Source organism: Octodon degus, unplaced genomic scaffold (assembly GCF_000260255.1).
Source record: "Octodon degus isolate 3935 unplaced genomic scaffold, OctDeg1.0 scaffold00002, whole genome shotgun sequence".
Taxonomy (NCBI): Eukaryota; Metazoa; Chordata; class Mammalia; order Rodentia; family Octodontidae; genus Octodon; species Octodon degus.
This window is the reverse complement of record NW_004524578.1, coordinates 18,459,191-18,484,733: the sequence shown is the minus strand read 5'-3', so window position 1 is coordinate 18,484,733 and position 25,543 is coordinate 18,459,191. Positions and strand designations below refer to the sequence as shown.

Here is a 25,543-nt window from a genome sequence, read left to right as displayed (position 1 = left end):
GTAATTGCTAAGTTGCCTAGGCTGGAGTTGAGTTGAACTTGTGATCCTCCTGCCTCAGCCTCCCAGAGTGCTAGGATTACAGAAGTGCATTCTACACTTGGTCCCCATCTCTGTTTGGACCTAGGTTGACCCCAGGGCCCACTGCCTTTCAAGTTATATTTTAAGCAGGGAGTGAAAGGAAATTGAGGTACCAGCTGAGAGGCAGAGGCAGGCCCATGGCTTCTCCTCGGGGCCTGCCCCTCGCTTTCTCAGCCTGGGCGCTTTGTCTCTTATCATTACTGGCTCTACCCAAGGCCATGAGCACCCCCTGTGGGTGGCGGGGTGGCCTTGCCTCCCAGGGGCAGGAGAGGCTCGGGTGCATGTGAGCACAGGGCTGCCCGTGGGTGCGACAGTGCACAGGCGTCAATGTGTGCAGATGCATAGGTAGGTGCTAATGGGGTTCACCTAGCGTAGGGCTCAGGGGCCCCCGGGGCCCCAGAGTTCTCCTTCCACTAACTACTGGCTGCAGGGGTGTCATCAGGCATGTGGCTGAGCCTTTTGCAGTGGGTCTGCACAGCTGGGTGCTGCCTGCCTCAGCCTCTGAGCTGTCACTGTTGGCAGCTCAGTGGATGAAGTGGGATGAGCATAAGACAGCTGTGACAGTTGTCTTAAGTGTCTGTGAAGAGAATCCCAAAGCCCCGTGGCGCAGCTGGGGGTGCTGCGCAGGCGAGGAGGCACTGTGGAGTCTCCCGGGCAGGGTCCTGAAGGAGGGTGGAGGTAGCGCGGCTGGGTGCCTTGGACCCTAGGCGAGGAATGGCGGGTGGGGGTTTGTGCGGTCTGCGAGGCACTGGTTGGGGTGAAGGGGCTGAGGCGGGCAGGCTAGGTGATGAGAGAACGGCCAGGTAGGCGAGGTCTTTGGATGGAGCTTCTTCCTCTTGCCAAGAGGGTGACAGCCTGGGTATGAGGGTAGCACCTCTAGTCCCAGCTGCTTGGGAGGCTGAGGCAGGAAAATTGCTCAAGCCTGGGAGTTCAAAGTCAGTCTGGGAGGGCCAGCCAAAAAGCTCAGCAGATTAAAGTGCCTGCAAGCAGGCCGAGGGGTGTGTGGGGGTGGGGGTGTTGGGTCACCCTGGCCTGCTCTGTCCCCACCCCTGGGGCGCCCTGAGACAGCAATTGAGACTGGGCTTGGTGGCATGCCCCTGTAATCCCAACTCCTGGGAGGCTGTAAACAGGCAGATCACTATGAGTCCGATCTAGTAGTGAGACCCTGAACATCCTGTAAACCCTTCCCTAAAAAACAAAAACAAAAATAAAAGTCAGTCTGGGAAATGTAAGGAGGCCCTGTCTGAAAAAAAAAAACAAAAACAAAAATAAAAATCAGGGGCAGTTCAGGATCCACACCCTCTCTGCTCTTTCCCCTTTGTGGATTTGTGCCCCCACCCTGGGAGCTGCGGATCTCAGATGGGGTGACAGCTCCCCTTGCCGGCAGGGTGCTCTGAACCCCTGGGCCTGAAGGACCACACCATCCCCGACAGGCAGATTACAGCCTCCAGCAGCTACAAGATGTGGGGGCTGCGAGCCTTGAGCTGGTTTCCCTTCTTTGCCCGGCTGGACAATCAGGGCAAGATCAATGCCTGGACCGCACAGGGCAACTCGCCCAATGGCACCGAGTGGCTGCAGGTGGGTGTCAGGCCCGGCTTCTGCTCCCTGCAGGTTCCGCAATGCTGTGCTTTTCTCTGGCTTTCCACACTCTTCCTCCTATGGGTCCACCTTTCTCTTTGTCTGTTTGCACGTGGGAAAAAGTGTGTGTGTGTGTGTGTGTGTGTGTGTGTGTGTATGTGTGTGTGTGTGTCTTGTGTGTAGCGCAGAGCCTCCTGCAGTAGCTGCCACAGGGTTGACAAGGACACGGGGGGATGCCAAGCCCAGGTGTCGCAGGAACCCCCTCCTCCCAACTTGAGCACTGAGCCGATGCCCTCTGACTTGGTGTAATTGGAAGACACAAGAATGGCGGAGCCAGAGCTTGTGTTCTAGTTGGGGACACCGAGTCCCTGGTATCTGGACCTTGGGCCTGTCTGTCCCAGGATGGTTGTGGGAGGGTGTTGAGGGGTGCTGAGTGCTCAGGTGGAGTGGCATAGGGGACCTCAAAGCAGTCTGTCCCACCGCAGGCTGTGGCAACTCCTGTCCCTTCTCTATTGTCCCCTGGTACACAGCTGAGGCAGGGCTGGGCGTGGAGTTAGCAGGGCCCAGACTGAACTAGGAGCTTCGCTACAGGGACATGCCCATTGCTGCGGGCCGCCAGGGGCCTGGTGTGCTTTGTGTCCATTTTGTTCATGAGGCAGCTGAGGCCCAGCCAAGGAAGGAGGGGTCCCTGTGGTGTGCCCCGGGGCTTCTGCCTCCTTCTGCCTTCCCAGTGTTCCCAGCAAAGGACTCATGGTGGTGTCTCCTGTAGGTTGACCTGGGCTCTGAGAAGCAGGTGACGGGGATCATTACTCAGGGCGCCCGTGACATGGGCCACATCCAGTATGTAGCTTCCTACAAAGTGGCCTACAGCAACAATGGCATCAACTGGACTGAATACAAGGAGCCAGGGGCCACGGACAGCAAGGTGGGTGCCTGTCGCCCTCCACTTGCTATGGGGGTGTGTGGCCTCAGGGCCTGGAGGGAAAGGGGCTGACTTGGGTGCCCCCTGCACCTTCCTGCTTCCAGATCTTCCTCGGCAACTTGGACAACAACTCCCATAAGAAGAACGTGTTTGAGACGCCCTTGTTCGCGCGCTACGTGCGCGTGCTGCCCGTGTCCTGGCACAACCGCATCACCCTGCGCCTGGAGCTGCTGGGCTGTTAGCACTTGCCCATAGGTCAAGTCTGAGGGACACCCTGCTCCTGCCTGCTGTGGCCTGCTGCCTTATCATCCCCCTCCAGTGGCAGTGGGAGCTGGGGATGGAGAGGGATGGGCCTTAGGGGAGGCCCCTGCGCTGTCGCCCTCCCTCCCCTTTCCTTCCAGCTCCAAGGCCTCCCATCCCACCTTGTTTCTCAGGCTGTCTGAGGGTATCAGTTGGGATTCATTGGGCTACATACCGAGTCAGGCGGGTGGCTTTTTGGCACCTCTCAGATCCAGGGACCCCGATGCTGGATTGACTCCAGATGGAGTCCCCCAACCCAGACAGTGGGCCAGGATTACAGCCCAGGATGCACGCTGCCACCCCACTCTGCACCGCCCTGACCCCTCATCTACCGGAGACCCCTCTTGACCCTGTCCCTGGGAGGAGGACAAAAGGGGCACCAGGGCTGCGGAGAGACAGGAGACTGAAGCCAGCCTGGTGCCCAGCAGGTGGGCAGGATGGGCAGGGTGGCTCCTTGCCCAGGCCGCAGGCAGCTTCTGAAATATATCTGTACTCGCCACTGGAACTCGACTGTGCTTGCTCATTGCGTGGCATCACTCCTCCCAAAGGGTTTACTGGGGGTGCAGGCCCCTCACCTGCACTCCTGGATTCTCCACATAAAGTGGCAGGAGGAGGGGCCCTGGGATAGGGGCTCTGACTCACCTCTTCCCTCCTTTCCCATCCCCATCCCTGTCTGGCTTTGCCACAGCTGCCACTTGGTTTGGGGCCAAGGAGTGCCTGGCACTGGGGCTGCCTCCTGGAATGCCGCTGCCTCCTTCCCACGCCAGGAAGACTGTCGGCCACTGCTGGCTTCCCCTCCAGCGATTTCCCCAGTCTGCAATCAGGAGCGCTGGGCTGCAGAAACTGTTAGGAGCCTGCAGAGCCTGGGCTGCTTCCAGGATTCTGGCAGGCCCGGTGGGGGTAGAGGAGGGAGGGCATAGGGCACTGCCCGGTGGGCATGGGGCCTCCTGGCTCAGCACTGCCCTGGGTGCTCCAGGGCTGGCATAAAAGGGGTCCTTTGCCTCTCCGGTGCAGAGATCTGGTAAGCCAGGAAAGGGGGTGGCAGGCTGGAGGATCCGGAGCCGCTGACTAGCTGGGAAAGTAGCCAGTGAAACCAGCCCTCCCCTCTCTACTGAGGGAGGAAACTTCACATTGAGCCCTCTTGATTTTTGAGATGGGCTCTTTCTAAATTGCCCAGGCTAAGCTCAGATGGCCTCCTGTGTTCATGAGTGTGCATCCCCACGCCAGCTTCCTTGTGCTGCGGGTGCTGGGTCTGGAGCTCTGGGTTTCCGCGTGCCAAGCAAGGAAGGGCTTTGTGGCTGAAGTCTACCCCCAGCCCAGCCTGGCCCAGACCACCTAAGTTTGCAAGATATGTTGTCCTGACCAAGTTCTGGGAGCTGGGCTGAGACTTCACAGGCTGCCTCTGGGCAGCAGGAGGTCAGCCACGTGACCACCAGAGGGTGGGTGGGGCTGAGGCTGGCAGGGACACAAGGAAAGGCCCAGCAGTGCTGGACACTGCCTTCTGGCGAGCTGTGTGCATCAGGTTGGGAGTCTTTCTGGGGTTGCTGGCCTCTGCATGTGTCCCTTGAGCCTGTGCTACCCTAGCCCTGCTCCAGTCTCCTGGGGAGCAGCAGACAGTGACCCAGTGTAGCTGGGGCCTGCCAGACCCAGGAGTCTGCAGAAGGAAACAGCTCTGCTCCCGTGTTGTAGCTGGTGCACCTTTACCACATCGGGTATTTTTGCAGGCTGTCTTTGGGGGGCTGGGCAGCATGGCGGACAATGGTGACAAGGCTGTTGCCTGGCTCAGGAGAGAGGTCAGCTCTTACTCCTTCCTCTCACCTGTGTGGACTTCTGACTGTCCCCATCCCTGCAGGTTTCACTGGGTCCCCTCCCTTTGGCTCCCCTCCTGAGCAGTCTCTTCCATTTCCAGGGTGCACCTTCCCATCCATGGCCTCTGCAAATGTACCTCTTCTTGCCTAAGCTTGGAACCAGTGTTATCCTACCCACTCCTGCCCTGGGGGCTTACAGGGAAAAAGCCACCCCCACCCTTGCTGCCCCCCCCCCAACCCTGTGGCTGTCCCTACTGGAACCTGTCCCCCTGCCTCCCTTGGGAACCCAGGCTCCTTTTTGTTCCTGGTTTAAATGCTCTGGACTCAAAGCCTCAACTCAAACAGCCTGGGTTCAGATCCTGGCTCAGTCACCCAGCTTGGTTGGGCAATGCAACTCATCCTCTCTGGTTATTGGTTCATATGAAAAATGGAAGTAAAAAGACCGCCTCCTTGGCCTTGCCAGGACTAAAGGAGAGAAGACAGAAGCACCAATGAGTCTGGCCCACTGGAGGCTTGGAGAACCCGGGAACTGCTTTCCTTCTCTTCCTGTTTGTGCTCCTTTAGGGTCAGACCTGTCTTCTCTGCAGAGAAACCTTCTCCCTTTTCAGCCATGTGCCTGGCACCCACCTTTAGGAACAATTCACTGATAGTTCACCTCTGCAGGCCTCTGCATTCTGACTTGCACACGAGGGTGGATGGACACGGATGCACACGCATGTGCTTTCTTGAGTTGCATTAGGAAGAGGCTCTGGGACCCTGAGGTCCTCCCCTACCACGGCTGAGACCCTCTTAGGCTTCTCTGTTGAGGAAACGGGGGCCTTGGGCAGAGAGACAGAGACAGAGACAGAGACAGAGACAGACAGAGACGACAGAGACAGATAATGAGAATGAGAATGTGAGTGTGGGCCGGAAAAAACCACTCTGTTCAAACAGGCATCCTGAGAGGTGGCACCTGATGGCCTCACTGACAGACGCCAGAATCCTAAGGGAGGAGCCATCTCCAGTGGCGCTGGGGGTGTCCCGACCTCCCCTCCCTGCCTTTATCCGGCCTCACCTTCAAACCGGCTTGCGCCCGCACCCCCTTCCTCTCCATGGGGTGCAGGCACTCGGAACTCTTCCAGCCCTCTTCTAACCGGGTGGGGGAGGTGCGTCCCTAGCCCAGCCACAGAGTGCTGGGAGCAGCTTTCTGCTCAGTTTGTTTTTTTTTTTTGTTAACTAGGGTGGTCTTATGGTGACACCCCCCCCCCCACACACACACCTGTACCAATGCTCCCTCCTAACCGCGCCTGGCCTTGGGGCCGGGCTGCTCTCTGGGCAGCATCTGGGTGGTCCCTAGCACGCCTGGAAGCTGCTCAGGTCGCACCACCCCTCCCCTGGGGCCCAGCCCTGGGATGGAAAGGGGCGTGTGTTTCTTTAAAGGGGCCGGCTCGGCGGGAGCACGGGGGTTTGCCCGGCTCTTCCTTCCAGGCCATCCTAGATCCCGAAGTCGTCCTTGTGCTTGGGTCTGACAGCCTCTGACCACGACAGCTGGTGAGGAGCCGGCTGAGGACGGTACGTGGCTCGGGGGTCTCGGCCTCTGGGGTGCGCAGGCTCTTCCTTTCCTCTCTGGCTTTCCCAGGCAGGGCTGGGGTCGGGGGCAGGGTCCCGCTGGGCCCGGGCTGCGCTGCGCTGTGATCTGCTAGGGCGCAAGTGGAGCCGCCAGGCGCAGAACCGTGGGGTGCGTCCGGGAGAGGCCTGGAGACCGCCGCAAGGTTGGGACCCCACCCCCGCGCTTCTGGCTCCTTCGTGCCATCTTGTCCGCGTCCTGCAGCCTTCACAAGGCGCTCCAAACTCTGTCCCCGTATTTGTGCGAGGTGCGCCCGCAGGGTCACGGAAGGGGCGGGCAGGGGACAACTTGCTGGACCTGGCGCAGGGATTCGGGGTAGGGGTTCCGGACCTGGGGCCACTGGGGCTCCGGACCTGGGGCCACTGGGGCTCCTACGCTAGAGACCGCGAGTCCTGGGTGGGAGACGGCCTTACCCAGGAAGAAGGCGCGCGGGGATCTGAGGGCAGGCCCTGCCTCTGCAGTGGGGAGCACCGAGGAGTGTGTATGTGTGGTGGTGGTGGGAGGAGGGGGACACGAACACCCGGATTGCACTTTCTCCGGACGCGAAGCCTTGTCCTCGCCTGTGCTCGGGTCCAATGCCCCTGCCACTATCGGGGCGCATGGCTGCCCTCTATCGGGCTCTGGGCACTTGTCTTCGCCGGTGTTGACCGTGGGCATGGTGGCAGGTGGCAGGTGGCGCCACCTCCTCCTCTCCCCGGCGGGGCCCAACTCCTTGTTCTGCTGAGGAGGGGGGTCCCAGGCAGGTAGTCCCAGGGACGGCAGGAGACCTGAACTTTCTCTTAGCCCAAGATCGCCAAAGATAAAGCCTTGGGCGATTCAGCTCCCTCCATATCCCTAGCCTCAGATTTCCCACCAAAGGAGGAGTGTGAGGGATGTGGGGTAAGAGGCTTTGTGAACAGCTAGCAACAGTCACAGCAGCGCACGCTGAGAGCTGGCTCTTGATCCCGCAGTGCCATGTGCTCCGCAGAACATGGTATCCCTTGATCTCACAGATGTTTTCTGCCTGGTTCATCTTGACTCATTTTGCAGATGAAGAAAGCAAGGTTCAGAGAGGTTCAGAGATTTACCTGAGGACACACAGGAAGTGTGTGGATGCAGCACCTGATCCTGGTAGCCCATCAGATCCCAGAGCACATTATTTGTTCTTTCCAGAGCACCTCAGGAACTGGATGCAGTTCATCTAACAGAGCCCCCAGCACAGCCAGGCACTGTGGTGCTTGCCTGTAATCCCAGCCCTTGGGAGGCAGAGGCAGGAGGATCGCAGCAAGTCTGAGGCCAACCTGGGCTCCATAGTGAGTTTAAGGCCAGCCTGGACTACATAGTGAGACCCTGTCTCATAGGAAGAAAGCCTCGCCGCAGCCCAGCAGGGAGGTGCTGGTAGAATGCCCTTGGTCCTTCTGCTGCTGGGGGTTGAGCCGAAGCCTTGTATGGAGCTATATCCCCTTACCATTTTTGTTTTTCAGTCAGGGTCTTGCTAAATTGCTAAACTGCGCAGGCTGGCTTAGGAATTGCTATCCTGCCTCAGCCTCCCAGAAGCCTGGGATTACAGGTGAATGCCACTGTGCCTGGCTTCCTTTCCTTTTTTGTTGTTGTTTTCTACAGATGAGGAAATGAAGGGACAGAAGGGTTGTGCAGCTTCCTCAAAGCCGTCCAGCAGCACACAGGTGTCCAGCTCTAATGCTGAGCACCCCGCCAAGGGGACTGGTGGACCCTTGGGCTTTCTGGATGGCCCTAGTGGAGGCTGGGGTAGCCAGGGTTAGCGAGAAGAGGCCAGGATGGCCAGGGAGGGGGAGGCAGTCACCCCCGACTCCTGCTAAGACTCCATGCTGTGTTAGCCATGGCATTTAGGGCTGTCCTTGCCCGCAGTCTCTGTTCCCCATTTGTCTGCTTAGAAGAGGGAATCTGTTCAGAGAGGTCAAATGACTTGCCCAGCTTCACCCAGCTAGCAGGCGGCAGAGCCCAGATCCTAACCCTGTAAGTGTAGCTCCAAACTTCATCTCTGCAGATGGCTCCTCTTAGAAGACAGCTGGAAAAGGAGAACCAGCTCCCGCCTGGTAGTGGCTTGGGCACTGGACTCTCCTCTTCCTAATGCCTGCTTTTCTTGGTGCCCCTCCCCTGGTGACTACTGGGGTAGCTCTAACATGGTGAGACATGGCCTAGTGACTGGCTCACACCCTCTGCTTACAGAGGTACCTATAAATGAGGAGGGATTGCAGTGGTGGCAAGAACGTGGGTTCCTCTCACCCTGGGAAGGAGTGGTCAGGATGATGATGTACTTCAGACTGATGTCCCGAGAGACCCGGCATGATCCCTTTCTCTGCTGTATCTTTCCTTCTTCCCATTCAACAGCTGCCTTCTGGGCCTTGGCCACGTGGACAGCACTTCCTGCCTCCTCCTGCTCCCTCCGCTGGCAAAGGCCACTGCACTTCCTGTTCCCACTTTCTGGGCTGCTCCTGCCTTCTTGGGGGGTCATTGGTAGTCCACTGACAGCAGCTCCTTCCTGCCCATCCTTCCCTGTCACACGTTCCACTTTTACATCAGTCATGTCACCCACTGTGACTAGGATGAGTACTCCGCAAGGCTTCTGTTTTGTATCCCAGTGCCTAGGGCTGTGCTGGCCGTGCTGGCCGCATGGTACATCCTTGTTCATCACTGAGACCCGGTCTCAGCTCTTTCAGCGATCTAGGGAAACTTAAGCGAGCATCTTAGTTTATTTTGAACCTTGGCTTCCTTGTCTGTCCTGGGGGTAATAATTCTGACCCTGTGAAACCTGCAGGTAACCAGGTCCATGAAAGTGTACCATGTGTAGAAGTCAGGCCTTTAAGATGAGCAGTCAGAGAGAATTGACTGAAAAGATTTTAGGCAAGTTCTGCCTCTATCACTTCCTGGCTGTGCAACCTTTGGATAGTTGCTTTATGTCTCTGAGCTTCTTTTAAAAAAAAAAAATTAAATGTGGGGCCTTCAAGATAGCTCAGCGGACTAAGTGCCTGCTTAGGCAAGTGCAGGGACCAGGGTTCGATCCCCAGTACTGCATGCTGTGCTAGCCCCACTGTGGGTGCGCTGATCCAGCCACCAAGACCAGGTGTGGTGGGGCACGCCTGTAATCCCAGCGCTGGGGAGGCTGAAAACAGGAGGACCACTATGAGTCTGAACTGCATAGTGAGACCTTGTACCAAAATATATTAAAAAACAAATAAGTAAAAATAAATAAATAAATAAAATAAAAAATTAAATGTACATGTAGCTTTTAAATAATATTAATGTGGCTGTGTGTATTTTCTCACACACATGTGTAGACAAGGGAGAACATTTTATATTTAACTGGGAAGGGGTGTGGTTTGGTGTAGTGAAAGAGGCAAGTTGAGGGTGTATTCAAGGAAATGGTTATAATGGTTGGCCTTGGAATTTATGTTCCATAGGTAAGAAGGAAAGTAAAGACAGGGAAGAGTAAAGATTAGTTTGTTTGTTTGTTTGCTTTTTGTTTTTGTCTTTTTGAGGCAGAGTTTCATTATGCAGTTCAGGCTGGCCTTAAACTCACTCTGTAGAGCAGGTTGGTCTTGAATTCACAGTGTTCCTCCTGCCTCAGCCTCCCGAGTGCTGAGATCATTAGCATGTGCCACATACCCAGAATGGAGATTAGTTTAAGAAGTGGTAAGATCAATCATTTGAAGATCTTGGTGGGGTCAAAGGATCGAGTTTGGGGGTATTGAAAGAAAAGACTGCAACAGGATGGGTGGAAGGTAATCAGTCAGATGTGTTTCTTGTTTGCAGCATATAGTTGGATCTTGCTTCCTGAGACAGTCTGTTTCTTTTTGTGACTGAGACTGTTTATTTACATGGTGGTTATAACATATGCATTGATTAGTTCTTATCATGTTATTTTCCTGTTGTTGGTGCCTTTTTTTCTGCTTTGTATACTTGTTTGCCTGGTGAATTCATTCTTTTGGGGTTCATGGAGTTGTAGTCCTCATTATCTCTTTCTAGAATGTCCTTTAGAACATTTTGGAGGCTGATTTGATATTCATGAATTTCCTCAGGTGTTCTGTCATGGAAGTATCTTATTTCTCCATCAGTTTTGAAAGATAGTTTTGTGGGATACATCAGAGTCTGGGATGAAGCTTGTCTGCCTGCCTGCCTGCCTGCCTGCCTGCCTGCCTGCCTGTCTTTCTTTCTGTACTAGGGATCGAGCTTAGGACCTTGCACTTGCCTGGCAGGCACTTAAACCACTGAGCTGTCTCCCCAACCCTGTTGTTTTCTTTAAGGCTTGAAAAACTTCACTCCAAGCTCTCCTTGACTTGAGGGTTTGTGTGGAGAAGTCAGCTGTGATGCCGGTGGTATTGCCTTTGTAGGTCATTTGCTTCTTTTCTCTTAACAGTTTTAAATATTCTGTTCTTGTGTTGAGTTTCAAGAATAATGACTATTATATGTCTTGCTGTAAGCTTTCTATTTTTTGATTATGGCTAAGTGGAGTTTCACATGCCTGACTTTTCTGGATGTCAGATTCTTTTTCTCTGTCAGGTAAGTTTTCTGCCATGACATCTCTGGGCAGGTTTTTTAGCTCATTTGCGTTGTCTCCTGCTTTTTCATTGACTCTAATTAATACTGTTATACTTTTTGCATCATCTAGCAGCTGCTGGGTTGATTTCTTGTGGTCCCTTGCTGATTTTGAAAAAATCTTTCTTTTTATGGTCAGTAGTTGCAGTCCTGTCTTCTGTATCTGGAACTCCACCCTCATGTTGGCCCTTCCTGCTGGGTACACTTTCGGTGGAATTTTTATCTCCTGGATATCAGTTTGGATCTGTTTGATGGATTCCATTTCTTTCTTGTGTTGGGGATTTGTGGCCTCCATCATTTTCCTAAGCTCCTGTATTTTTTTTTTTTTTAATCTGTATCTGTCACTAAGCATGTCTTTCATTGTGGTCAGTATCTCTAATTATCTGAGAAATTATTTCTGGTTTGATTTCTTTCTAGAGTCTCATTCATTTGCCTTGTTACTTCTGCTGTTATCGCTTCAGAGTCCAGGTGGGTGGCTTTTGCATTGTCCCATCTTACAGCCCCTTCTGTTTGCCTTTGGTGAGCTGGGCATCTGGGGTTGCATCTTGTTTAAGTGTCTTCTCATTTTTATTTTTTAACCTTAATTCCTGGGTTGATGCTTGTACATTGTCTATGGTGAGTAGGTTTATTGCTAGCATTTAGGACATGCAAGAAATGATTACTTCAGGGCTGGTGAGATAGCTTAGGGGACTGAACGCCTGCTTAGGCAAGTGCAGGGATGGGGGTTCAATCCCCCGCACCATGTGCCATGCTAGCCCCGCCCCCAGGCATGGTGGCATATGCCTGTAATCCCAGAGCTGGAGAAACTGAAAACAGGAGAATTTGTATGAGTCTGAGCTGTATAGTGAGACCCTGTAGCAAATACATAAAGAGATTACTTCTTAGAGGTGTCTTCCAGGTATAGCTGGCTTTTGGAGTTTGAGCTATTATAAGATCCTACCTCTTTAACTTATTAGGGTTCCTTAGCCCAGCACCTGGTTCTTTGGTACAGGCTATAATATTTTTATGACCCTCAGGCAATCTCAGTCTTGGTATATAGGGAAGAATAACTTACTAGAACAATTATGTCCCTTTGGCTATATGGTGCCATCAGCAATCGCAATAGCATTAAATACAGCCTAGAAAATGACAAATTGAGGTAACTGAATTTGCCATCTTTAACTGTATGAGCTAGATTTGTGATTCTGCAACAAAATGTAAAACAAACCAGAAAATTGTATGTAGTAATTATGTCCTTAATATGACAATTTTACCCTCAAGGAAAAGAATTTAAAAGAGGTTAAAGGGGAAATAGAGAAATAGAAGAAGAGAAAGAGATTAGAAACAAAGCTAGAAGACAAAGGAAGATCATGCAAACTTTGGGGAACTGGTGCAGAAGACAGTAGAGAAAGAGAAGGAAGAAATAAACAACAGAACAGAGCAACAACAACAGAAAACTAGAAACCATATTCATACTCAAAGACAAGAACAAGCAATGAAGGAAAAGCAAAACAAAAATGAGAGAGAGAGAGAGAGAGAGAGAGACCCATTCAAGATGTGTCTCTGCTGTCACTGGTGGACAAGGTGGGCAGAGTACAGATCTGTGTTGATTAATTTACTGGAGGGTAGTAGGAAAAAAAAAAATACCTGTGTGATTGATTGGTTTAACTGCTTAAGAGAACTTACCATGAGTTTTCCAAATAAATTAGAAATACATGAACAAATTGTAGAGACATTCCAGTGTTTAAAAACGATTGAAGATGGCTTTGCTTTGGGTCAGACTTTGTTTTTATTAACTTCTTTGCTTTGCTAGGCGTGGGGCCCAGGGCGTGGGTAGGCAGGGCATGTGCTCTACCGCTAAGCGACACATCCTGCCCTGGGTCAGACTCTTGCTTCTGATTTCTGTTGGTATCAGATGTCCACAGGGACCTCTGTCTCCACGGAGAAAGCCCTTGGGCCAGGGTGGGGGCTGCCCAGGGCTGGTGATGGGCGTGGGCACACATGTTGGTGGAGCATTCATGGCGCAAGTGTTTTTAGTTAGTTGCACTCGTTTCTGTTGGTGTCTCGATGCCAAAGTTGCATGCATTTTGAGGGGTCTGTTCTTGCTTTGGTTTTCCTCTAGTCTTGTTGTTTTCTAATGCATGATTTTACAAAAATGTCACTTTGTGATGAAAACATCTGCATGCCCTCATCCTTGGGAAGCCCTGTGCCCTTCTGGAGACTTGGTGCCGGATGATGGCCCCGAGAGGCCATGGTGCCGCAGGAGAGGCTCAGAGGGACAGGAGGGGGGACTTGGGGCACCTGGTTCAGCACCCACAGGCCTCGCTCCTGCCTCTCTTCTCTCTTGCTTCCCAGTGTGCAGCCTCAAGGAGAGGAAAGGAGGTGGCTTCTCAGGAGGCCCAGCTCTGCAGGCCTGAGCCTGGCACCGTGGGTTCAAATCTGGGCACGGCCACTCTCTCGCCCGGTAACCTGGGCATATTGTGGTTTCTTTCTATGCTTTGGTTTCCCTGTCTGTAAAATGGGGATTCTAATAGGTCTCAGCTTGGGGGTTGCGGCAAGGGTTCAGTGAGATGAGCAGGGCTGGTAACTCAGCTGTCTGTGCTTTCCACTCCGTGATGTGAGCGTGATTTGTTAGAGCAAGTGAGGCTAAGGGCATGCCAGGTATGGTGGCCTAGCCCGGGGTGCTTGCTCATGGGACAGTGTGGGTGGCAGAGGGCCAGGTTTGTGGCAGCGCTGTCCTTTCCTCTGAGTCCCTGTGTCACTAAGGCAGCTGTCAGCAGGAGAGGGAAAGCCTACCAGGGAAGGGTGGCCCCAGTGGGTTCAGCACAGGACCTGGACATGGCACATGTGACATCTGAGCCCTGCCATTGACCGGAAGTCACCTGGCCCTCCTAGCTGCTGGAAGACTGCTCCCCTGTCTAGACCTCTATCGCTGTGGGAGGAAAGGAGAACAGTGTTGAGAAATACGCCAGGGTGAGCGTTCCACAACCATCCCCAGCTCACAGCGAGGAAACCTGCTCAGACTCACGTCAGCAAATGGTGCTGCTCGGCCTCTGCATCCGTGGGCTGCGGCTGTGGAAGGCACACTGCACTGACTGAACGGAAGGTATTTGGAAAAGAAATCATCCACATAGATTTTCTTTAATTACTCCTTAAATAATACAGTATAATATCTACAGAGCATTTATATTCTTTTTTGAGACAGGGCTCACTCAATTGCTAAGATGCCCAGGCTGGGGTTGATAGCCTTCTGCCTCAGCCTCCCAGGCAGAGTGTTGGGATTATGGGTACACGCCACCACAGCTGGCTGAGTGTTTCCATTGTGTTAAGGATTATAAGTAGTCTAGAGATGATTTCAGCTGCGTAGGCCGATGTGCATATGGGGGACCTGAGCGTTCTGGGTGATGGGTCTGCACCCTCACAAAATTCTACCCGGCCATCATAACAACCAGTTAGTGTGGCATGGGCATCCCAAGCCAATGAGCTGCCCCTCCGACACTGACTTCTGTCTTCTTCCCCCTGTTAACCTCAAACTTCCTCCTTTGTTTGTACCCCTTTGTTTGCACCCAAAGCCTTGCCCAGTCAGCGCCCATTATGATACCTTATGGCCTGTACAAGCTCCACCCCCAACCCAGCTGATTCATTCTTTGTCCTCCTGCCTCCTCCCCGAGGGCTGCTTCTTTTCCTCAGCAGCCCTCTTGTGCCAAGCAATAAAAAATTTCTTTACTTCTCTCCTGCTTTTCTTTTGCGCCAGAGGAAGGAAATTTACATTTGGATTTTGGTACCCCACAAATGCCGGGGATGCTTGGAATGGAGATGAGGTGTGAGCCCAGAATTCCAGCTCCCCAGCCCTGCCCCATTCCATCACCAGGAGCTACGTGGGTGCCAGCTGGGATTTCCTCTTGGACAGGAGCCAAGGCTGCAGGGGAGCACGGTCCCGGTCCCATTCTCGATGCACAGTGCCGAGGCCAAGTGTGGGCTTCAGGGTTTCTGTGAAGATGTTGGCGAGAACAGCAGGCTCTGCCTCTCCTTCCGCCCTTCCTGCGGGTCCTCTTCACATCTTGGAAAGAGCTCTCTCCTCCATGCCAGGTCACCCCTGGCCAGTGCTTTGCTCTTTCTCCTCCTTGGTCTTAGCGGTGTCCCTCTTCCTGTGACCTCCGAGCCCAGGTGCTCATGGTATACCTGCTGCGGTCCTGGCAGTGGCAGCTGCAGGTTCTGCTCTGCCTGTGTTCAGAGGTGCCTGCAGCCTTCTCCATGTTGCTGTGAAGATAGTCACAGTGGTAGGTTGAGTGCTGCTGTCACCCCTTGCCCACCTTCCTCTTGCCCCAAGGGGATGTTTCTAAGGTGTGTGATTCTGCACCTGCAGCCACTAAAGCCACACTTGGCCTCCCAGGGCCTCTGGGACAAATGACAGGCATCTAGGCCTAACACCTAGGACAGCCACATCATCCCCGCACCTCTGTCCCCTCAGCAGTCAGGCCTTGGGGAGACACAGAAGTCACTGAATGTGCTTCCTGCAAAGAGACCCTAATGGAGCACTGACTTCTCGATAGGAGGATGCAGTTACCCAAGGCAGCCAGGGTGCAGTCGGGGAGTAGAAGCATGGTGGGGGGAGGCACAGGATTGAGAGGAAGTAAGGGAGAAACATGGACAGTCACCACCTCTGCCACCACGCCTTTCTGCTGTGAGTGCATCCTATTGGCCCAAAGCCCTGGTCCCAGGATGACCGACCCCCTGCAAGGGCTGATGACTGTGTAGGGAGAAGGGCAGGAGGTGGGCCTGGGACTGCAGGGGCAGCCATGCAGGCATTCAGCACAGCCCTGCCCCAGCTGCTGGCCCTGGCCCAGGCCCCTTTTGCAGTAGCCATTCTTGCTAGGACACCAGCCATCTCCATCTCAGAAACCCCTGCATCACTGGTCTAGTTTCTAGCTCTTTCCTTTGCCTCTACCCTTGTCCCCCACCCTGGACGCGGTCTGCTTGCCCATGTCTTCCTGCCCTGCGCAGGGCCAAGGTCCTCACAGGAGTGACGCAATGCTGGAAGGGGGCTGGGGGTAGGGGGAGATGGGGTCTGTGGGGAAGGGAGTGGGTTTGCTGAACTAGTGCTCAGGACATGATATTTTAATGTAGTATTTTAAATAGTCAAATCAATAAACTACAGCCCTTGTGTCAGTGCCTGTTTTATTTTGTGCTCCAGTGTGGTGTTTAAACTTTCTTTTCTTTTCTCCTTTTCTTTTCCTTCCTCACTCCATCCCTCCTTCTCTCCCTCACTTTTTCTTCTCTTCCTCCTTTCCTCTTTCTCTGTCTCAGCACTAGGAAGTCAGCCTCGGTCTTCACATTGAGCTAAATCCTCAGCCTCTTTTTATTCTTTATTTTGAGCAGGTCTCACTCAGTTGCCCAGCTGCGTTTGAACTCGGTGATATCCTCCTGCCTCAGCCTCTGAGAGGGTTGGGATTACAGGTGTTCCTGAGGGGTGGAGCCTTGTTTACCTTGGTTCTGCTGTCTGCTCAGCTCTGAGAACAGTGCCCATGGAAGAGGCTTCATAATGAACTGCTGTTTGAGTGAACGAGTGGGTGCTGAACACAAGGATTTGGGGCTCCCCAACATGGGCTTCTTTAACTGGCTTGTTTTCTTCCTCATCCCAGTTTACCTCAGGGCCCCAGCTTTGCCCGGGACACCCTGGCACTGCCACCATGGGAGCCTCAGTGGGCCTGCTGCTCCTGAGCCTGCTGCTCCTGCTGCCCTGCATCCCCGGCCTGCCCTTCTACAATGGCTTCTACTATAGCCCCGGTGGCAGGAACCTGGGCAGTGGCCACAAGGAAGGTGTGTGTCCCCAGACTCCCGGGGTGAGGACAGGGCGCAGCACAGCAGCCTCCAGGCTCTTAGGGCGGACCAGCCTCCCTTCTGGTGAGAAGAAGAGGTGGCTCAGTTGCTCTGCGTTTTTATCTGAGACAAAGTCTAAGTCACTAAGGCTGGCCTCAGATATGCATCCTCCAGCTTCAGCCTCCTAGGTAGTTGGGGTTATAGGTGTGACTCGGCATTTAGCTTTTAATGCCCAACAAAGCACACCTTAATGTAACGGGTTGAGACAGCAGGCATTTTCTTATGGTATGAGTCCATGGCTCTGTGTTCAGGAGGGGGCAGCTGGGTGCCTGACCATGTGGGGCTGCTGAGGGTGTGGGGTGGCTGTGCCCAGCCCAGGTGGGCTGCATCAGGGCCACTTCGCCTCCAGGCCTTTTCAATGGAGTAAAGCTGGTGGTGGAGACACCCGAGGAGACCCTGTTCACACACCGTGGTGCCAATGTGACCTTGCCCTGCCGCTACCACTACGAGCCGGCCCTGGCGTCCTTGAGGCCTGTGCGCATCAAGTGGTGGAAGCTATCGGAGAATGGAGCCCCGGAGCAGGACGTGCTGGTGGCCATCGGGCAGAGGCACCGCTCCTTCGGGGACTACGAAGGCCGTGCGCACCTGCAGCAAGACCGGGAGCGTGAGGCCTCGCTGGAGCTGCAGGACCTGCGGCCTGAGGACTCCGGGCGCTACCGCTGCGAGGTCATCGATGGGCTGGAGGATGAGAGTGGTGTGGTGGAGCTGGAGCTGCGGGGTGAGGCCCCAGCCTTGGGCAGGCACTGCGGGACCTGAGAGGGGCGGGGAGGGGAGGGGAGGGTCCTGGGAAGCACCCAGGGCGTCGTGCTTCCCACACACGAGCACATCCTCTCCTCGGGGCAGCCCAGGAAGGAGCTCCTGTTCTCATCAACCCCATTTTACAGACGAGGACGCACAGCGAAGTCAGGTACACAGCTGGCAAATGGCACAGCTGGCACTTGAACCCGGGCAGCAGCCTCCAGAATCCACTGCCTTTATTCTGTCAAGCTCATGTCCCGCTCAGAGAGCAGAACATAGGAGCTGGTCCCACAGCCCATTAGAGTAGGGGCTGAGAAGCAGGCCGGGCTTGCAGGCAACATGAGCCAACAAGGCAAGCCAGGGAGAGCTGGGGCCTGGGGCACATGCTGAGCCCCTGCCCATTCCAAGGGAGCTGCTGTCCTCAGGCCCAGCTGAGGGGGGCAGAGTTTCTAATTTGATAGAAAATCTTGTTTTTTTATGCAGAAGAGCTGATTTTTTATGCAAGTCTACTTTTAGAAAAGCCCCATTGCTGAGCAAAGCACCAGACCCTGCCAGCCAGGTCTTATGTGTGGGCCCAGGGTGAGATCCAAGTGGCTGTGACTTCTCTGTCTCTGGCACAGGGCCCTGTGTGCTGTTGTGTGTCCTCTCCATTGGGGAGGCAGCTGTGTGGAAGAAGAAGCTCTGACAGCACCCAGAAAAGCCGCCCCCAGAGTGCTGGTTCTCCTCCGTGTGAACAGGGGAGCTGTTCATCTGCTTCAGTGGTCAGGGGGAGAGACACATTCAGGTTTTGTAGCATCTCTGCTTCTGCAGGCTCAGACAGTGGCTCAGAGGGGTCACTCTGCTCCTGTTGAGCTAGGAATGATGGGGAATGGGGAAAGCTTCAAGAGTCATTCCTCTGAGTCTGCAGGGGCAGACTAGAGACACCGGGAGCTCCACCCTGTTCTTGGGGATATAAGGGTTGGAAATTTGGGGTGGGACCAGGTCTCTCTGCAAACACAGATAGCTTCTGAGCTGATTTTTCAGGGCTGTGGACTTCTCTGCACCTCTACCTGGTTTTGTCCATGTGTCTGGCTTCCTGCTCCAGTGACACTGGTGGTCTGATGCTCGGAATGTTCTCAGGTGCCCAGCCATAGGGAGGAGCTCCGAGGGCTCCCAGTCCTGCTTCTAAACAGCACAAGCTAATTAAGGGTCCCCTCCTGAACTCCTAGGCTTAACCCCACTCCTTAAAGTTTCATTTGATTTGATAGAGACAGAATTTTAGATGTTTAAAGTCACAATAAAATTTCCAACGTGCATGGTAACTTTTTTTTTGTATTTTAGGGAAGGATCGACAGGGTGTTCAGGGTCTTACTACTAGATCAGACTCATAGTGATCCACCTGTTTACAGCCTCCCAAGAGCTGGGATTACAGCTGCATGCCACCACGCCCAGTTTCAATTGCTGTCTCAGTGTGCGCTGGGTGCCGGGCCAGCACCCTAGGCCCAGGGATCAAACCCCTGGCCCCTGTGCCTGCTTGTAGGCACTTTAATCTGCTGAGCTATTTGACTGGCCCATGCATGGTAACATTTGAGGGAGGCCTGTGTCCCCTGTCTGATCTGTCAACCATGAGAGAGGCCCCTGCTCCAGGACCTCCCTTGTTCTTTTTATTTAAAGTCCTTGAGGCTGGCAAGATAGCTCAATGGTCTAAAGTGCCTGCTCAGGCAAACACAGGGACCAAAGTTCAATCCCTGGTACCACACGCTGCATCAGCCCTGCCCCCAGGGTGTGCTTAACCAGCCACAAAAGTAAATAATTAATTAATTTAATTAATAAAGGCCTTCACCATTCTTTTTCTCATGGCTACTGTGGCTTCTTTCTCTGAACTTGCCTGAGAAATGTTCATACTAATAATGACCTATATAATTGGTCCTCTGTATCTGTGGGTTCCACATCTATAAATTCAACCAACTCACAGATCAAAAATATTCAGAAAAATTACAAAATGTTCCAAAAAGGAAAATTAGAATTTGGTGGATACCTAACACTCTGCTGAATCCTGGAGAAATGATGTATAGCCACTGTGTTAGGCATTATAATAAGCAGATGGTTTATAGATTTTTTTTTTTTTTTTTTTTTTTTTGGTGGAACCGGGGATTGAACTCAGGCCCTTGTGCTTGCCAGGGATGCACTTATTCCACTGAGCCATCTCCGCAGATGGTTTAAAGCAATGGTCTCCAACCTTTTTGAAACCAGGGACAGATTCTGTGGAAGATAGATTTTTCACAGTTGGGGAGGGGATGGCCTTGAGATGAATTGAGTGCATTACATTTTGTGCACTTTATTTCTATTGCTATTACATTGTGATGTAGATGTCTTTGCTAATGTAAATCTATATTCGCAGCTGCTCCCCATTGCTAGCTTCACTGCCTCAGCTCTACCTCAGGTCATCAAACATTAGATTCTCATAAAGAGCAGGTAACTTAGATCCCCTGAGTGTGCAGTTCCCAGCAGGTTACTCTTTTACAAATCTAATTTTGCTGTTGATCTGTCTGGGGGAAGCAACTCAGTGGTAACTCAGTGGTGGGGAGTGGCTGTAAGTAAATACAGATGAAACTTCTCGTGCCTGTTGCTATCCTGTCTACCCTGTGTCCCTCTCTTCCCGTCCTCAGGTGTGGTCTTTCCCTACCAGCCCCCCCAGGGCCGCTACCAGCTTAACTTCCATGAGGCCCAGCGGGCCTGTGAGGAGCAGGGTGCAGTGGTGGCCTCCTTTGAGCAACTCTTCCGTGCCTGGGAGGAGGGCCTGGACTGGTGCAATGCTGGCTGGCTACAGGATGGCTCTGTGCAATATCCTATCACTCTGCCACGGGAGCCCTGTGGGGGCCTGGGTCTGGCACCTGGTGTGCGCAGCTACGGCCCCCGCCACCACCGTCTGCACCGCTATGATGTGTTCTGCTTCACTGCTGCCCTCAAGGGTGAGTGGGGTGCTGAGCCCAGGCCTGTGGGTGTGGTGGGAGGGCAGCACCTGGGGGTTTTCTGGACCCTTCTGCCTGCTCACTGGGCCCTCACCTGGAGGCCTGGAAGACCAGCAGTTCTGAAAGCAACATACGTGGAGTTTAGAATTTTTTTGCAGCTGTTTCTTCCTGTGCACTCTTGGCTTATTAGCTTGTCAAACACTTTTTGAGTGTCTTCTCTATAGTGGGGCCTAGCCCAGACTCTGGTATCATAGACAAATAAAACACATCTGTGCCCATGAAACAGCCCGGTCCACTGGAAGATAAACACACAGGACCTAAAATTGGCTCTGTGCTGTGTCCCAAGACCTTGGAAAAGTGTCTGGTACACACTGGTACTCAGTAAATGACTGAATGCTTGAGAGACTCTAATGGGCCCCTCCCAGGCTGGGTGTGTTTGGGGAAGGGTGGCAGGGGAGGGACTCGTGCCCCATGGCAGATGCGGTGTTGGGAAGGTAGGATGAAGCCTGGGAAGGTGCCTCCCAAAGTGCCACTGTAGATAAGCACAGTGTGGCCGCCTGGATGGGCAGTTGCTGCAGCCCCTGTCCCCAATAGTTGCTTCCATGCCTGCTACCCACACTCACGCTTGCTGTTCCCCAGGGCAGGTGTACTACCTGGAGCACCCCGAGAAGCTGACGCTGACAGAGGCCCGAGAGGCCTGCCGGGAAGACAGTGCCCACATTGCCACGGTGGGCCAGCTCTTTGCTGCCTGGAAGTTCCGTGGCTTGGACCGCTGCGATGCCGGTTGGCTGGCAGATGGTAGCACCCGCTACCCAGTGGCTCACCCCCGCCCCAACTGCGGGCCCCCGGAGCCTGGGGTGCGGAGTTTCGGATTCCCGGACCCACAGAGTCGCTCCTACGGCGTCTATTGCTACCGCCAGAGCTAGGCTGCATCAAGTCTATGGCTACTACCCTCCTTCTCAGCTCTGTATTTATGGACTGGTTCCTATTCCCTTGTGGTTTGAGACACTTTTTGCATTTTTTTATACTTTCTGACTTAAAGTTTAGAAGTATTATTTCCTGGTAATAGCAACTCCCAGCTCCTTGGACGCCTCAGGTTCTCCAGGCTCTCAGAAGGGTCTCTGCCATCAGATCCTAGGCTACCTCCATGCCCCGCCTCAGCCTGGGGAAGCAAAGGGTCCAAGGGTGGGGTGGGAGAGTCTTTCATTTCCAGAGTGGCTCCCTAGGTCTCTGGGCGAAACCCTCTCCGCTTTCTTCTGGTTCCAGAACCTGTGTTGTTTTTATGTTTCCCTCTTTGGGGGCTGTTGGGTCTTTGGATAATAAATGGTGCTGTTGCTCTTTCTCTATCCTTGGCCTCTCTGTGTCTTGATCCATCTCAGGGCTCATCTTGCTCGGTCATGGACTGTAGAGGTGGGTGGGCTGAGAACTCCATGGCTGCCCCTCTGGGCTGAGTTGGCTCTGCCAAGGTTGGCCTAGCTCCAGGGGCCCTAGCTGGCGTCCCCTTGCCATATGACTCTTGCAGGTCCCAGCATAAGAGTGGGAGGTGTCTCTCAGGAGATACGAGGCCTTGAGGCCTCAGCTGACCCTCTCTGTGCCTTACCTCACCTCTGCCTAGGAAAGCAACCCCACTCCCACTCCTGCTGCCAAGAAAGTCTGGCCACTTGCTGTCAGTTATTCAGTCTGTTTCCCCCTGGCCTAGTGCTTCTCAAAGTGTGGCCAGCTGCAGCACTCAGAATTTGTTACAAATGCAAATTCCTGGGCCTTGCCCCAGACCTGCAGAGTCAGAACCTTTGACCTCACGCTCTGTGTTACCACAAACCAGCCAGGGAATCTGATGCATGTTCAAGTTTAAAAGCTTCAGCATAGAAAGCTCTCTCATAGGCAACCCCTGTCTTATGATAGTGACTTTTTTTTTTTTAAGTCAGCTTCCTGTTACTATAACAAAGTATCTAAAATAATTAACTTGTTTTTTCAGTACTGGGGATTGACCTCAGGGGGTATTGAGCTATACCCTAGCACCCCTTTTTCAGTTGTTTATTTTGAGGTAGGATCTTGCTAAATTCAGGCTGGCCTTGAATTTGTGATTTCTCCTACCTTAGCCTCCCTAGTAGCTGGGCTGTGTGAGTGCCTCACTGCTCCTAGCCGAGATAAATGACTTGTGAAAAGAAACGCGTTGTTTGGGCTCCTGGTTTGGGCAGCTCTGGTCCAAGATCGAGGCCCTGTTGCTTTGGACCTCTGATGAGCAGCGCTTCAGAACTGGTGGATGTAGCGGAGCAGAAAAGACCAAGAAGCTGGTGTCCCGCTGTCCCTTAAAAGGCGCCTGCAGGGACCTGAGGACCTCCCTGAACTCCCCAGCTCCTCTCCCACAGGTTCACAGCTCCTTCCAGTAGCATGACCACTGGGCCGAGCCTTTAACACAGGCTTTGGGGCTGCATATAACATCCAGATTGTACCCAGTGGCAGGAATGTGACGAGCATTCAGCAGAAGTCCTACTTTGAATTTTTAATTTGATTTCTCCTGTAGGCTAACCCAGTCCTCTCAGGGTGCTGGACTCGGTAACCAGCTCCTGTTCACCCACTAGAAGCAGTGCGTGTTCTCCAGTGCACTGTGTTACAAAGTCTAGTGCTTGGAGGGTTAGGCGGATTAAATGCATTTGCCTCCCGGGATGTGATGTACACCTGAAATCCCAGCACTCGGGAGACTGAGGCAGAGAATTTGGCAGGAGACAGAGAAGGATGCAGGAGGATAGGGAATTTGAGGTCAGCCTGTGCAATTTAGGGACACCCTGTCTTAAAAAAATTAAAAGAGTTGGGGATATATCTTAGTGGGGAGCACCTCTAGGTTCAATCTCCAGTACTACAAAAAACGCAAATCTGAAAGCGCATTTCCTTTTTCTTTTGTTATTTCCCCTTCCCTTCCTTCGAAGTGCTAGAGATCAAACCTAGGGAATCATTCTAACAGTCAGTGATACTCCAAAACCCCTAAGTGTGTGTGTGTGTGTGTGTGTGTGTGTGTGTGTGTGTAATGGTAGGGCTCGGACCCAGGGTTTTAGGCTGAGCTACACCCTCATCTTTCTTTTTAATCTTAAATTTTATTTATTATTTTTTTTTCTGTATTTTAGGGAAGGGTCTACAGGGTGTTCAGGGTCTCACTACTAGATCAAACTCATAGTGATCCACCTGTTTACAGCTTCGCAAGAACTGGGATTACAGGCATGCACCACCACGCCCAGTCTCAATCGCCATCTCAGCACACCCTGGAGGGCGGGGCCGGCACGGCATGCCAGGGGATTGAACCCTAATCTGCTGAGCTATTTGCCCCCCACCATCTTAAATTTAAAAAATTTGAAGCAGGGTGTCATTAAGTCACTAAGTTACTCAGTCTGGGCTTGAATTTGCAGTCCTCCTGCCTCAGCCACCAGAGTGCTGGGATGCAACACCATGATTGGCTCCAAAGGTGCTTTTGACATGTGATATTTTAGGGTTTTTTTTTTTGGAGGCTCGAAATGCCTTTAGGGCATTTCTGTTTGCAGTGACTGTCTGGGTTCGAACCAAAGAAGCTTGAGCTTGAGGGCTTTGCTTAAGCAGGCACTTAACTGAGTTACTGGGGAGGCCCCCGACATGTGATATTTTAAAGAAACACTTTTAAGTCAGTTTACTATATCCACGAATCACATAATTACCGAGCCGCTTGTCTTTGGCCCAGGTCTGCCTTCTTTGGCCCAGGTCTGCCTTCTTTGGCCCAGGTCTGCACTCTATTCCTTCTAGAGCTGTAAGTAACTGGTCCCACCAGTCAATACACAGTCAGACACACAACCACACCTGCAAAGGTACGGGCTCACACAGAGGCACACCAGCAGGCTCTGGCAGTGCCTTGTGGGCACGTGGAGCGACCGTGATGAGGGAGGCGTCCTGAAGAGGTGGTGGTGCTGGGGGAGGTCACTACCTACCTGGTCTGCACACTCCTGCTTAGCTCTCAGTTTTGGGGAAGATCCACGAACACTTAAGCCTGGTTGCACGGACTCCCTATAGACTGCAGAGAGACAGCACGCTGCCCTCGTCTGCAAGGAGCCAAGAGCCAGAGAGCCCTACAAATCGGAAAGCTGCTGCTCCTGCACTGTCTGTGGTTTGTTTTTCAGTTCCCTCTTTCAGATCCTGATGTTCTGCTCTGCTTTTGGATTCGGGAAGAGTGTGACATCAAAGACCACATGAGACACAGCCATGTAGTTGCACTAGTTATTCTTTTGCAAATCCACACAGCACCAAGGACTGACCTGTGTCATGCACTTACATCCAAACACATCGTGTGTGTCCACACACACACCCCTCATTCTCATACACACAGAGAATCCATCCAACACATTGTCACTGTGGTAAAAATAAACAGATGAATCTGTCCTAGGCGGGCTCTGAACAGACAGGAGTCACACGCATGTGGGGTCATTTGATCAAAATGTGCCCTCATGGCCATCTTTCCTGAGAGCCCTTTTTGTAGGCCCCAGGTTGTGGTTTGCCTGCTCCTTAAATTGAAAAAAGGGAAAAGAAAAGAAATAGATCTCTTCCAATGTCTTTATTATAATTATCATAATCTTTAGTTTTCAAAAATATAAATAGGTGCACGGAACCCTGGTGCCTGCACCGTCCCGAGGATGGGGGAGGAGAGGGGGTGGGGAAGCCCCCTGGGAAGGATGTGCCCCCACCCAGCCCTGCTGAGAGATGACACCTGCTAGGGTGGCTGACCGGGTGAGAGGGCCCTGGAAGGGGACCCTTGGAGGACAGGTGACCCCCACGTTGCCAAAGATCCTTCTGATATGGCTCTTTCCTCTTGCTGGTCCCCCAGCTTCTCTTGTCATAGATGATGGGACCCTCCTGGCTCCTTGTGTCCCCTACATTCAGCTGCGGTCATAGGATCTGAGTCCTGGCCTCAGGCCTCTGCCCCTTCCAGCTCCTTGCTACTCCCTCCCTCTGCCTTAGCTCTCCTGGAAGTGAAATAATCAACCATTGCACTGCTCCTGGATAAAGTCAGGAAACAAAAAATAATCTTCTTTATTTAACTTAACCCCTTCCCTTCTCCCCCTGTCCCTGTGCTGGTCCCTGGAAAGGCACGATGGGAGATTGAAGAAACGTCTCTAAACTCAGTCCACGGGTC

The 25,543-nt window shown here is 53.1% G+C and overlaps 2 protein-coding genes across 6 annotated transcripts in view; both read left to right on the top strand.

The window, feature by feature from the left end:
- Mfge8 (milk fat globule-EGF factor 8 protein) overlaps positions 1-3,383 on the top strand; it is a 10,554-nt gene extending 7,171 nt beyond the window's left edge. Inside the window, exons 7-9 of the mRNA XM_004623286.2 lie at positions 1,466-1,656; positions 2,426-2,581; positions 2,683-3,383. Of these exons, the coding sequence (XP_004623343.1) occupies positions 1,466-1,656; positions 2,426-2,581; positions 2,683-2,820 (485 nt within the window). The 3' untranslated portion in view covers positions 2,821-3,383. The remainder of the gene's footprint in view (positions 1-1,465; positions 1,657-2,425; positions 2,582-2,682) is intronic.
- A 2,161-nt stretch (positions 3,384-5,544) lies between these two features.
- On the top strand, positions 5,545-21,724 carry Hapln3 (hyaluronan and proteoglycan link protein 3). Of its 5 annotated transcripts, XM_023710272.1 has the most exons (8): positions 7,556-7,584; positions 7,756-7,841; positions 8,298-8,436; positions 11,264-11,314; positions 16,468-16,645; positions 17,055-17,423; positions 20,092-20,394; positions 21,034-21,724. In XM_023710272.1, exons 3-8 carry the CDS (start codon positions 8,434-8,436, stop codon positions 21,318-21,320), a joined length of 1,191 nt encoding a protein of 396 aa, XP_023566040.1. In that variant the 5' UTR covers positions 7,556-7,584; positions 7,756-7,841; positions 8,298-8,433; the 3' UTR covers positions 21,321-21,724. The 5 variants fall into 5 exon arrangements, with proteins under 5 accessions (XP_004623519.3, XP_023566040.1, XP_023566031.1 ...); XM_023710263.1 differs by having other exon boundaries at positions 7,567-7,841; XM_023710291.1 differs by having other exon boundaries at positions 7,567-7,841; positions 21,039-21,294.
- Positions 21,725-25,543: the final 3,819 nt, after the last annotated feature.